At 33.8% G+C, this 12,891-nt stretch overlaps 1 protein-coding gene across 1 annotated transcript in view; it reads right to left on the bottom strand.

Moving 5' to 3' along the window:
* LOC148941222 (neuroligin-1-like) overlaps positions 1-12,891 on the bottom strand; it is a 421,037-nt gene that overhangs the window by 21,139 nt on the left and 387,007 nt on the right. Inside the window, exons 6-7 of the mRNA XM_089104127.1 lie at positions 7,535-8,086; positions 2,047-2,231 (exon numbers count right to left, since the gene is read on the bottom strand). Coding sequence (XP_088960253.1) covers positions 2,047-2,231; positions 7,535-8,086 — 737 coding nt within the window. The remainder of the gene's footprint in view (positions 1-2,046; positions 2,232-7,534; positions 8,087-12,891) is intronic.

Below are 12,891 nucleotides of genomic sequence, written 5' to 3' on the forward strand. Positions count from 1 at the left end.
GCATACTATAAAACTTTCTGGGTCTTATGTTTAAAACTAAAATTTCCAAAATGCACTTCAAAAACATCAACTGTGGTTGATGCATCACTGACATGATAAAACACGACAAAACACTAAAAATAAAACCTAGAGTCATATTTTTCAAATGAGAAACTTCCGAAATGCACTTTGATAATATAAACAGAGGTAACACAGACGAGATACATCACGACGCCTCACTATGAAAACATTCTGAGTTATACGTTTCAAAGGAGAAAACTTCTATGCACTTGGAAAACGTTCACAGAGATAGCACTGACAAGATAAACCAGGACACAACACAATAAAAAAACATGAGTCAAATGTTTCAAACAAAAAAAACTCCATATTGCACTTTGAAGTCATCAAGGGAGGTAACATTGACAATATAAACCACGACACAACACAATCAAAACATTCTGAGTAATACGTTTCAAATGAAAAACATCCAAAATACGCTTTGAAACATCAAGTGAGGTAACACAAACGAGATAATGCGTGACACAACACTAGAAATATATCTTGAGTCATACCTTTCAATTGAGAAACTTCCAAAATGCACTTTGAAAATATTAGCAGAGGTAACATAGAAAAGATATATCACGAGACAACTGTACAAAAAATATATTGAGTCATAACGAGGTCATAATGAGGGAACCTGACTTTTCGAGTCATAACGAGGACAAAGAAGTAAAGAAAAAAAAAAAATGTCTTGAAAGAAACTCTTTGAGCGTTTGGGCGAAAAATAAAATCCCAAAAAAGTATTACATGATATTGATGTGTGCACTGCCGTTACTTAAGATGTGCACTGCCATTACGTAAGATAAGTTCTGTCATTACACAAGGTAGTCACCATCATTACGCAACGTGTGTGACGTCCTTCCATAAGACCTAGGTGTGAACCATCATTACGCAACACCCAAGTGTGTGCTGCGCTCAGTTACAATCGGCGATTCCCCATAGATTTCTGAAGTCTATTTTATCACACACGATGGCGTCATCAATATTACACCTGGTCATGGAAATTGTGGGTGTCATCCAGAAAATAATAGATTTCATAACAAAAATGGCTACGAATCTTGGCTTCAAAATATAGTGGGACAAAAGAAGGGCATGCGCTTACAGTTCTGCCAATACTTTAAAAAAATTGCCTCATATATATATATATATATATATATATATATATATATATATATATATATATATATATATATATATATATATATATATATATATATATATATATATATATATATATATATATATATATATATATATATATATATTATAAGAACAGCCTTATATGTTAATTTATGATGCTATTTTATTTCATATTTTGAATTTTTCGAAATTTTACAGGGGACCTAACACTTGCATTTGTACTCAAAATCCTCAGAAATAGATTAAGATTGCCCTGTTTCAGAGCATAATTTTCAGGTTTTTTATTTCTGAAAATTTTAGGTTACACTTATCACTAAATGAAAACTGTACACCGGTACGTTTTTGAAAAATGTGCACCCTTACGCTTTTGAAAAAGAAAAACGTGCATCCAACTTTTCCCATATAGAAAAAGCCACTTTCCTCTCCCTCTAAGAGGTATCAATTAGTTCGCTGTGACCTACCTGGAATGACAGTAACCAAAAATGTAAAACATGAGTTTTGATAACGATATAGACGTATAAAGAATCTACATAGTTTTTCTGAATTAAAATTACACCATCAAATTCAGCACGTTAGAGAACTCTACTGAAGAGTTTTCAAGCTCCCATCTACAAAAAGTGGAATTTTGTTTTATTTTTTCGAGAAGAAAGATCATGAATGCATGTTTTTTTGTTTTTTTTTTCTCCTTCGGATGAGTTTTACTTAATCTTGGTGCTTTTCAAATTTTACACTCCAATATAGATAGTCAAAAAAAGAAAACTGTGGTTTTCAGACTTTGCTCCCAAAAACGAACATTAGTATGACCATAATAACCCTAATGCTCAAGACACAGATAAAATCATGTAAAAAATAAAGTTTCTTTCTTACCCTGTTCTAAAGAAATTCGATAGCGAATTCATGAGGATCTCCGATAAGATCTGTTCTTGCTTTGTGAAGCTCTTCTTATACTGTTGATAGCCCAAGGGGACATTTTGGTCTGATGCTAAGCTATTTAAGTAGATGGGAAAGCCGAAAAAGAGTGCCAAGTCAAAACCATGAAAAGCCTCAATCCGCTAAAAAGATGTATAAAATCAATCTCTTCTTCTGGAAAAACTAGATAAAGAAAAGAACTGTGTTGAGGTTTAAAGAAGGAATATAGTATTGGTCGATAAGTAGAAACAGTGATTATTCATTGATTAATCATTTCAATAAAAAGTAGGGTCTACCTGGACGAATTGCAGTGCAAGTGGTCTTACACGAACCAAAAAAAAAGGATAAAAAAAATACTGCATCCAAAAATAAAAATTTCTCAAATTTTAGCTCTAAAAATCATATTACTAAAAGTAGGGTCTACCTGGACAAATTTCAGTGCAAGTGCGTCTGTTACATGAGCCTAAAAAAGGATATAAAAAATGCTGAATATGATATCAGTTCAAATGTTCGCATAGATCAGCGTATCAATTTGTCTTTACCCTTTTGTAGGGTAGACAACCAGAATTAAAATTGTAAGACCAGATATATATTTTTTTTAATCAGGACAAATTCACACATTCAAAAAAAAAAAAAATTAGAGGCCATGTTGAATAGGAGACAACTCTATAACGTTGCCTATAGTAAAGAACCGTAAGACTTCAATGTTTTATTATTTATTTACTATATACCTATATTTTGTCTCCCAGAGATTATTCTTTTGGAGGGGGCTGTCATTTAAACTTTATAGGGGGCTAATTCGATTGGATATTGGAAGCTTTAGTGCCCTTTTTAAGAGTCAATAGTGATCGGAGGGTAAATAGCTCCCAAATACATCAGATAGTATTTTGAAATAGCCTTTTCATTCAAAATCGTCCAAAAATCAAGAAACTATGCCTCTGGGATTGACCCCCCCCCCCAGTGCAAGGGTTTTAGGTTAGGCAAGTTCTCTATTATTAACGTAGAAGTTTTTTTATTGATAAAAGATGGTACATTTGATACTGTATCTAAAAAAAAGCTTATTGTATTAAGGTAGAACATCAAGAGAATTTTCAAAGGGATACCAAACACAATCAAAACATACTTTATCCTTCCTTGTTCTGAAATGGAAATATCAGCCATATGTATGGCGGAGGGGATTAGGTTGAAACGTTGAGGGGAGGTTGAAGAGAGTTTAAAGAGCAATCAGACCCCCTTCTTTGACAATTTTATGGGCCCCCTCTCCTCACCAATGGTCAAAATTGAATAACTGTCATTTCGTTCAAACCATAGTTTAAAGTTCTTTAGTCAAAAGTTCTAGTAGCTATATGTTGTACGAACTATACCTATTAAAGCAACAAAGAACAAGGTTTCTAAATGCATGTGTTCCTATACATATTCGTATCCTTGTGTCTGGGCATGATTTACCTTGTAAATGTGATGTTTTACGTGTATCAGCTGGAAAGATAAGAATTTTGCTTGAAATTTTATTTTGAACCACTAGAAGCATTTTTTTAGGTTTATTTTCCCTGTGCAGGGTCTTTTGTCCTTAGAAGACCCAATGACAGTATCATAAAGCAATTGCTTCTAGCTGTCCCATTGCCAGATTAGCGCAGGCGACCTGGCGGTCAATTTAACTGACAAAAACGACCTCGACCCCATTGGCGGATTTCGAAAGTTTGGCAGAAAGTGGGAGAGCTGCTGGCTCCGGTTTGCTGAAGAGCTGGCACAAGATCGCGACAAATGGAAGTCAATCATACGTAGTCTTCTAGATGCCGGGTAAGGCGTCCACGTCTGGTCCCGCAACAAGTACAAGTAAGTAAGTACACACAAAATATAAAATTCTGCTAACCCTCCATGATTTAAATTGCGTTCTATCGATCTAACGAACTTAACTTTTTTATTTGGTGTACAGGGGTTTTAGATTAAAAGTATGTCGAATTTGCTAGAAATACTTTTCAAGTCCTATTTTTTAACCAAGATTCAATTGGTTTCTCACAAAAAAATTAAGCAATTTCAATGGTCATGTATATTATAGTAATTGTTATTTTGTATTTATCTGTAATTTGCTGATGATGGATATTAGATCTAGAGCCTAAATAAATATTCATTAGAAAAAAATCTCAATGTCTTAAAATAACTCCACGTTGTTTTACCTTTGTTTTTATTTCTATTATAAAAAGGCACTGTTGTCTTTGTCGTTATTCATTGCTGTTCTAATCTTTAAGTCTGAGTTTTGGCTTTTTTTTCATCATTGGTAACCTTTGGCCCAAATACAGTAAGATTGAAAAAAAATAAAAATAAATCCATTGTAGTCAATATATAGGGATGGCGTAACATCGGAATCGTTTGTAACTGGACTCAAAAGCATCTCTTCTTGATATAATTCGCGAAAATCCAATTTTAAAACACTGATTTAAAACTGTCATAAAACTCCCTAATGCTATTTTGTTCCTTGTCATCCAAGACTACATGGCTCCTCGTCCAGCATTTCAGTCATCAAAGAGTGACATTAAAACTTAGAATGAGCATTGATGGTCCCAGGGGCGGATCCAGGACTTTTTTGGGGGGGGGGGGGGTGCAAAAGAGGTTGATCCGATAAAGTTGCGTTAGGAGCAAGTTTAATTAACGCAATTGTGCGTTAATTACGTAAATTACACTACTTTAGACTACGTTAAGGGCCGCGCGCCCCCTTTGCCCACCTCCTGGATCCGCCACTGGATGGTCCCTTTGTAAGAGGGAGAGGCTCCTTTATATAAGATGTAAAGCTTTCAGGTAAACGAATTGAATCAAAAACTTGCAACGCTTACGTCAAATTTAAACTCAAATTCTAAATTTGAAATTGCCGTTTTAGACTTAAAAAACAATTTTAAAACTGTTTAGCATTGTATCTTAAATTCTTTTCTTTTTTTATTTATTTATGCACATGTATGTGGAGTTTATGTATTAAGATTACCATATGCATCCTAAAAGGGCCATTGCCATCTATGCACATCTAATTAGAAATAAAAACATATTAGAAAAAAAATTATAACAAAGAGCGAATGATAACAAAGAACGCTCAATTTTTTTGGACCACTGGTCTAATACAATTATCCAGGGAAAAAAGGGAAAAGACCAGATTTTTTTTGTTTAATCCTACCTTGGCAAAAAAATGCAATGTTTCTTGCTCATTACTTTTATCATCAAGCATATACGCAAGCAAATTTATCTGAAATCTTTTCATGTCACCGTACGCCATATATACCAGTTTCCCAAAATATGTTCTTTGAAATTCTTTAAAAAGAGTTTCAACCGTTTAAACCAGAAAAAACAGAACTAAAATCCTAAGAATACTTTGATACCTTCAATATTGCTCGGTTTGGGTCTCTAGCCCACCACCTACCCCTTGGCAAAATCTTAGTTGCGCCAATGGTTTGGAAGTTCACATAGCTGTGGCAGTTTGTACTTCAAAAACAAATAACTGTACGTGACGTATTTTAGCACTATAACCTCTCAACAGTTAAACATTAACAGTTATATATTCAATACAAGTTATGGTAAGCTCAGAAACATTCGTAAAAATTGGTATGACAAATGATATCTCTTATCCTTTAATAAATGTCATGGGAAAACAGTCAAGGCCGTACCCAGGATTTATTTTCGGAAGGGGTTTTACTAAAACACATTTTCGGGGGGGGGGGGGCTTACACAAAAAAAATCAAAAATGTATACAAAATTTTTTATAGCCATTTTTGTTACGTTTTTACGAGTCAGGCAAACATTTCGGGGGGGGGGTCAAACCCCCTAACCCCCCCCCCCTCTGCGTATGGCCTTGAAAACAGTAGAGCGTTCTCATAATAAAAGGTTTGAAGTGAAAGGGAAGAGGGAAGACTTTAATTTAGAAAGATATTTGAGACTTTTTTATACCACAAATGAATTTCAATATACTTTTATAGCTTATAAGAGTTAAACAATCTATTTCCCTGTTTTCTTTTTTTCAAATGTGATGGAAACTGTCAGCATTACAGTTTTATCAGAGGAAACGCTATAGCGTTGGCTATAGTAGAGGCCATACGGCTCCAATGTTTTATTATTATTTAATTTATTTATTTATTTTAATTTTTTCCCCTGAGGCACTTCATATGAAAAAGGTCGTCGTATAAACTTTAAAGGGGGCTCATTCGATTGAAAATCGGGAGTTCTAGTGCCCTTTTAAAGGGTCAAAAGTATTTGGAAGGCAACTAACACTCCTTCCATGCCCACCATTTCCCCAAACACATCCAATCAAAATTTTGGAAAGGCAACTCTATAGAAATTCGTATCTGGAAATTCATTTTAGGGTATTTCACATTTTATAGGGTATCAAGTTTTTAAAACCCTTTAAACAGGTGAAATAAGTAAAATTTTAGAAAAAAAGCTTAAAATCTGGATATTGACGGCTCCTGTAATAGAGGTAGCCATCTGTAATAGATAAAACTTTATGTTTTATCTACTTGAAAGAAAGATATAAAGAAATGTTGTTTTAGACCGAGACCACTTCACCAATGTTTCTTAACTTGCCATTATTTAATGTATCTTTTCTTGTTTTTTAAATTTTTTTTTTGTTTTATTTTTTAATGAAAAAAAAACAGGTAAAGCAAAATAAATCACTATGAAAACAGCGGCTCTATTGTCACTAAGAAGAAAAAGAAGAAAAGGACGAATTGAGCGAATATTTCACATTTCATATACAACAAGCCGTCCTCAGCGTTGGAAACGGAGAGAATTTAAACGATAGAAAGTAAAAAATCTAAAATCAAAAGACAAGGAAAAAAATAAAGCTAAAATGGAATAATTACTCCCTGTAAAAACCACGGATTTCCAACACAGAAGCGAAAAATGAGAAAAATTTTGAATTAGGACTTAGGAAAAATTGTATTTATACGAGTACTGAGAAATGTCCAAATATTTCGGCGTCACATCGAGTTATGCTCAGACATCAGAAGATGAAAACAAACACAGACAGCAGATTCATAACCTTTTGCTCTTGTCTGATTGTCACATTTGGATTTGTTTCAAAAATAATTACTTATAGCTACTAGACTTCTTTTTTTGTGCTAGTTTTTTTGTGTAGTTTTTTTTTTGTTAGTTTTTTTTGTGTGAGTTTTTTTGCGTAGCTTTTGTAGTGCTCTTTTCATCTTTTTATGTTATTTTCTAGTATGAGTTTATTTGTTTAATATTCCCCCGCCTCTTTCCTCATTAAAAAGGCGTCGAGATATGAGACCAAAACATTTTTACATTTTTAGTACTTATATGAAAAGTTTTTTTTTCAAAGTTTCCCTGTCTTTATTTAAATTTTTACCCCTTTTTGTAGTTTCATTTCATTTAGCACAAGTTGAAAGGCAGTGTGTTCTAAATATTTTCTAAATAAATTCTAAATATTATTCTAAATACATTTTCTACTTGCCTGATTTTTAATGTATTCGAAGCTATACATAAATGCCGATCCTGTTCGCCCTAATTTGTTTCCAGCTGCAATAACAGGGGCAACGAACAACGAATCAGTTAGTGCTTCTATCGTTGCATCCCTAATTGACATGGGGTCAGGTAATATTGTTTCCCAATCCGTGTATTCATTACTCACAGCTAGGAACAATTCCTGCTGATGATACTTAAAGCACTGACTAATCATTTCACGAAAAATACTATCCCTTTTATCTATTTCTATTCCGTATTCACAATCAGTATTACTTAACAAATGAGCAGCATCGAACAGAGACACTCCAAATAAAAGGTCGATATCGTTTAAAGTCTCGCTTCGTTTTCTCAGTTGATTAGTCCGGAAATCATTACGAATCACAACATTGTCAGCACTTGGAGCAAATAGATTTTTGAATTTTATTGAGGATATCTCTGAGGAGATATTAACAAGAGTCTGGAATGGCAGATCACGAAGACAAAATATCAAGGATTCCCAGTCTGATATACTTGTACTACTTCCAGCAACGCAGCCTGAAGCCTGGAAAAAAGAACAATATGTTTATACCATCTCTTGACTTACTTATTACTTCTGACATTAGAATATAATTCCGGTAGATTGACGCTGCAGTAAGATGAGAAAAATAATCATTTGATTAAATATCATGCCAATTTTCTTGTGTTTTTTTTTTTTTAATAAAGAGCCGACGGATGAAGAGACCTTAAATTTGCTAATCTGGGTGGCTAAAGCTTAATTGATAAACAGCTCAAATTAGGTTTAATTTAATTAAATTAAAATTAAATAAATTAAGATTTTTAATTTAATTAAAATTTTATTACATTAAATTAATTAAATTAAATTAAATTAATAAATTTTATTAAATTAAATGTAATAAATTAATCTAAATAAATTAAATAAAGTTCAAATTTATTTAAATTAAAATTAAACAGATTAAAATAAAAAATTCAAATTAAATATAGAATTAGAAAGTTGGGAGCTGTAGTGATGACAGCAGTCAAGTATGGTTTTGAAACGTGGGTACTCTGAAGGACAGAGGAGGATCTATCAAATTTTTTCCAAAGGAATTGTCTACAGATTCTTTGAGGTACTCGTCTGACTGACCGTATTTCTAACAGCAAGTTGTATGAAATATGTGGTTTAATCCCACTTTCTATGGCTATAATAAGAGAGAAGTTGGGATGGCTAAGACAAGTACTGCGTATGAAGGATGACAGATAGTCAAAAATCGTCATTGTTGGCCAGTAACCTAGGGCCAAAGATATGGCAGGTTGTCTCTAAGATATGTGGGAGGAAGTTGTAAGGAAAGATTTAAGGCAAATTGGAACTTCTTGAAAGGATTTAAAGAGGAAGGATTTAAATAGATTGGGATGGAGGAGGATCGTGCGTAGCTTTGTTGGCCTGAGCTGATATTTGATATTATATATCTATTTAATATTTTTAAAATTTTCCCAATCTAATAGGGATGAATGAAAAAAAAAATTAAAACACCAAAGCCTGTGAAAGATAACTATGCGTTGTGTGTGAAGTTAACTTCAGGGCATCCTAACATGGCCGTTTCACATTTTTGTGCGTCTTTTTAAAGTCAGACCTATATTTTCCCCCCCTTTTGCTGTTTTTATTTCCGTTTCAACCTAAAATGAGTAGGATCCTAAGTGGACATATATTTTGTCTATTTCCCTGCTGTTCGCTTTCCTTAAATTAAATAAATTGCTGAGGCAATAATTATAGTGTTTATTGTTATCGTAGGCTGTCAGAACAGGAATTATAAGAAAGTGCAGATATATGTTCCTCTAAGAAATCTTAAGTAGTTTTCTATAAGGAATAATCCTCTGCCTAATCCAGTACAAAGAACACCTAATGGAGTTATCAAAGTCCTACGTAAAGAAACAAATGTTTGTTCTGTCTTTCTAAGTAAAAACAATGATATAAGTGTGGGATAAAGCAACTGATGTGAATTAGAAACGTTAATGTAAGGACATTTCATCATCTATTTAAGATCCCTGGAATATGTTGACAAGGTCAGCTTTGAATTATGTTAATCATATTCGGCCGCTAATCTTGCTTAGTAAGGCTAGGATATTGAAGAGTCAAGAGGATCTAAATTAAACTCTTACCCGTTTCTGACATTTCCAAGGACACAGCTAAACCAGGAAGGCGTGTAGGAGGAGAGGACGTTTGCCTACGACACCGTGCCTCCCCCAAGAACTTCCAAGTTTTTATGATTTAACTAAATATATAATTTGCACATAAATTACCTGTTTTATCGTTTTGTTTTGAGTTTACACTGAGTTAATTATCAAAACAGAAATTTGCATGGATTAAAACTAGGAGAAACAAAAATTCTGCTACTTTTTCTATCTAATTTTTGACAGGTTATCCGATTTATCTAACCTTGGTTACTTTGTTCAATTATTCAAAGAGGGTAAAAAAAAAGTCTTGTTATATTTACTGTCAACAAACTGGAAAGAAAAATAAAATGAAAATTTACGTCATGATAGGCATGAAACTCAGTTTTTCAACCTTTCCTGGATTCAATACACAAAAGTGGTATTATATATTAAGTCACTTTAAGGTAATTTGTAAAACAATTCGTTTTTAGGAAATTTGTTTCTCAAAAATAAGTACAAAACAGACTTGTCATCAGACTTTTTGCCAATGAATGGAACTGTTGCTTCGTTGTTATAATTATATACCTACTAACGCCTCCAGCTTTGATGTATATACAGGCACTGTGTAGTCATCACGCTTTTGTTTATCAAACAGTTCGTGGTAACGAACTGTAAGTAAGGAGCGACCCGGCTCAATGGTAACCGAAACTCTAGAAAACGGGTTATTGATACCAATAGATATATCAAAAGAATCAGATTTTAATGCTGATTTTAAATATATAAATTTCATCAAGTTTAGTGCTACACATCAAAAGTTACGTGCCTGAGAAAATTTGGCTGATTTTCAAAAAAGGAGGAAACACCCCCTAAAAATCATAGAATCTTAAAGGAAATCACACCATCAGATTCAACTTAGCAGAGAACCCTACTTTAGAGATTTGAAACTCCTATCTGCAAAAATGTGGAATTTTACATTTTTGGCCAGAAGAAAGATCACGGATGCGTGTTTATTTGTTTGTTTTTTTGTTTGTTTGTTTTTTTTTTTTTTCCCAGGGGTGATCGTATCGACCCAGTAGTCCTAGAATATCGTGGGAGGGCTCATTGGAACGTAAATTAAAAGTTCTAGTGCCCTTTTTAAGTGACCAAAAAAAATGGAGGGCAACTAGGCCCCCTCCCACGCTTATTTTTTTCCCAAAGTTACCCGATCAAAATTTTGAGAGTCACCCGATCAAAATTTGCCATTTTGTTCAGCATGGTCGAAAATATGATGAATATGTCTTTTAGGATGACTTAATCCCCCCAAGTTCCCAGAGGGAGGGCTAAAACTTATGAACTTTACCCAATGTTAACATATAGTATTGGTTATTGGGAAGTATACAGATGTTTTCAGGTGGTTTTTTTTCTGGTTGTGGGTGGTAAGGGGGGGTCGGTGTTGGAGGATCTGTTCATGAAGGAAGTTTTCATGGGGGAAGGGAAATTACCATGAAGGGGGCGCCGGACGTGCCAGCATTATTTATTGGGGATTGGGAAGTATACAACCATTTTCAGGAAGGATTTTGGCGGGAGGGGGGGGGCTAGAGGAGTGAGTTACTCTGGAGCATATTTCCGTGGAGGATGTTTCTTTGGGGTAAGGGACATTTCTATGAAGGGGGCGCCGGATTTCCGAGCATTATTTAAGAAACGATCAGAAATTAAATAAAAAAAAACAAGTTTTTTAAACTGAAATGTAAGAAGGAATATTAGAACTTAAAACGAACAGAAATTATAACGTATGTGAGGGGGTTCTCCCCCAAGTCACTACCACGCGCTTTACGCGACAGTTTTTTTTTTAGTGCTTTCAAAAGAGCTATCTATTCTAATTAAACGGCCTTTGTGATTCAGGGGTTTCTGAATCAAAATTTTTTTAACTTTTAACGTAAAGAGCGTGGTATTGACTAAGGGGAGAACCCCTTCATATAAGTAATAACATATACGTAATAAAAAAAACAATAAAAAACAAGCGATACGGCTCAATAGTAATCGAAACTTTTAAAAACGAAATTTTGATGTCAATAAATGTATCAAAAGAATGTGTTTATAATGCTGATCCTAAATATATAAATTTTATTAAGTTTAGTATTCCTCATCAAAGGCTACGAGCCTGAGAAAATTTACTCGATTTTTTAAAGAGGGGGAAACATCCCCTACAAGTGAAAGAATTTTAATGAAAATCACACCGTCAGATTCAGCGTATCAGAAAACCCTATTACATAGGTTTCAAGCTCATATCTGCAAAAATCTGCAACTTTGTATTTTTTGCCAGAAGAAAAATATACGAATATAGAAGTTAGTTACGTAAGTTAATTTGTAAAGACATCCATTTAGCAAAAGAAAAGTAAAATTTTTATACAAATAAAAGCTGCATTAACTAAAAAACGATCAGAAATTAAATAAAAAAAACAAGTTTTTTAAACTGAAAGTAAGGAGCGACATTAAAACTTAAAACGAACAGAAATTATTCCGTATATGAAAGGGGCTGTCCCCTCCTCAACGCCTCGCTCTTTACGCTAAAGTTTGACTCTGTCTCACAACTTTATTTTTTAAAACAATAAAAAACTTTAGCGTAAAGAGCGAGGTGTTGAGGAGGGGACAGCCCTTTCATATACGGAATAATTTCTGTTTGTTTTAAGTTTTAATGTCGCTCCTTACTTTCAGTTTAAAAAACTTGTTTTTTTTATTTAATTAAATATCAGAACTTTTGTACAATTACATGGGCTGTGTCAAGAAATAGTCCGCTTACTCCAAACTATATTTTTTTAATTAAATTTAACTAAAAATTACGTATTAACTCATACGTATGTTCACTACATTAGAATTGGGTTGGTTTCGGTGAACTGTGGTTTCATTACACCCTCCAAAGTCTCGTCTTGATTGACATGATTCATCTCGCCAGCAGCAGGATGAATGTGCTTAATGTCCTTCGACAGGATAGACAATCAAAGCCTTCGATTTTTTTTTGCTGTCCAATCATAATAGCTGTCTGATTATAGCTGGCTGTCCAAAAAAGATCCACTTTTTGCAATGAGCATAACCAATTATTCTGTAATTGGAAGAATAATTAGGGAAAATAACATTGCGCTAGAACTGCTCTTCCTTTCTTTGAACAAAACCGCTTCTTACACACACACACACACACACACACACACACACACACACACACACACACACACACACACA

Source organism: Artemia sp. Qi Xiang Cuo, chromosome 18, assembly GCF_049724085.1.
Source record: "Artemia sp. Qi Xiang Cuo chromosome 18, ASM4972408v1, whole genome shotgun sequence".
Lineage (NCBI taxonomy): Eukaryota > Metazoa > Arthropoda > Branchiopoda > Anostraca > Artemiidae > Artemia > Artemia sp. Qi Xiang Cuo.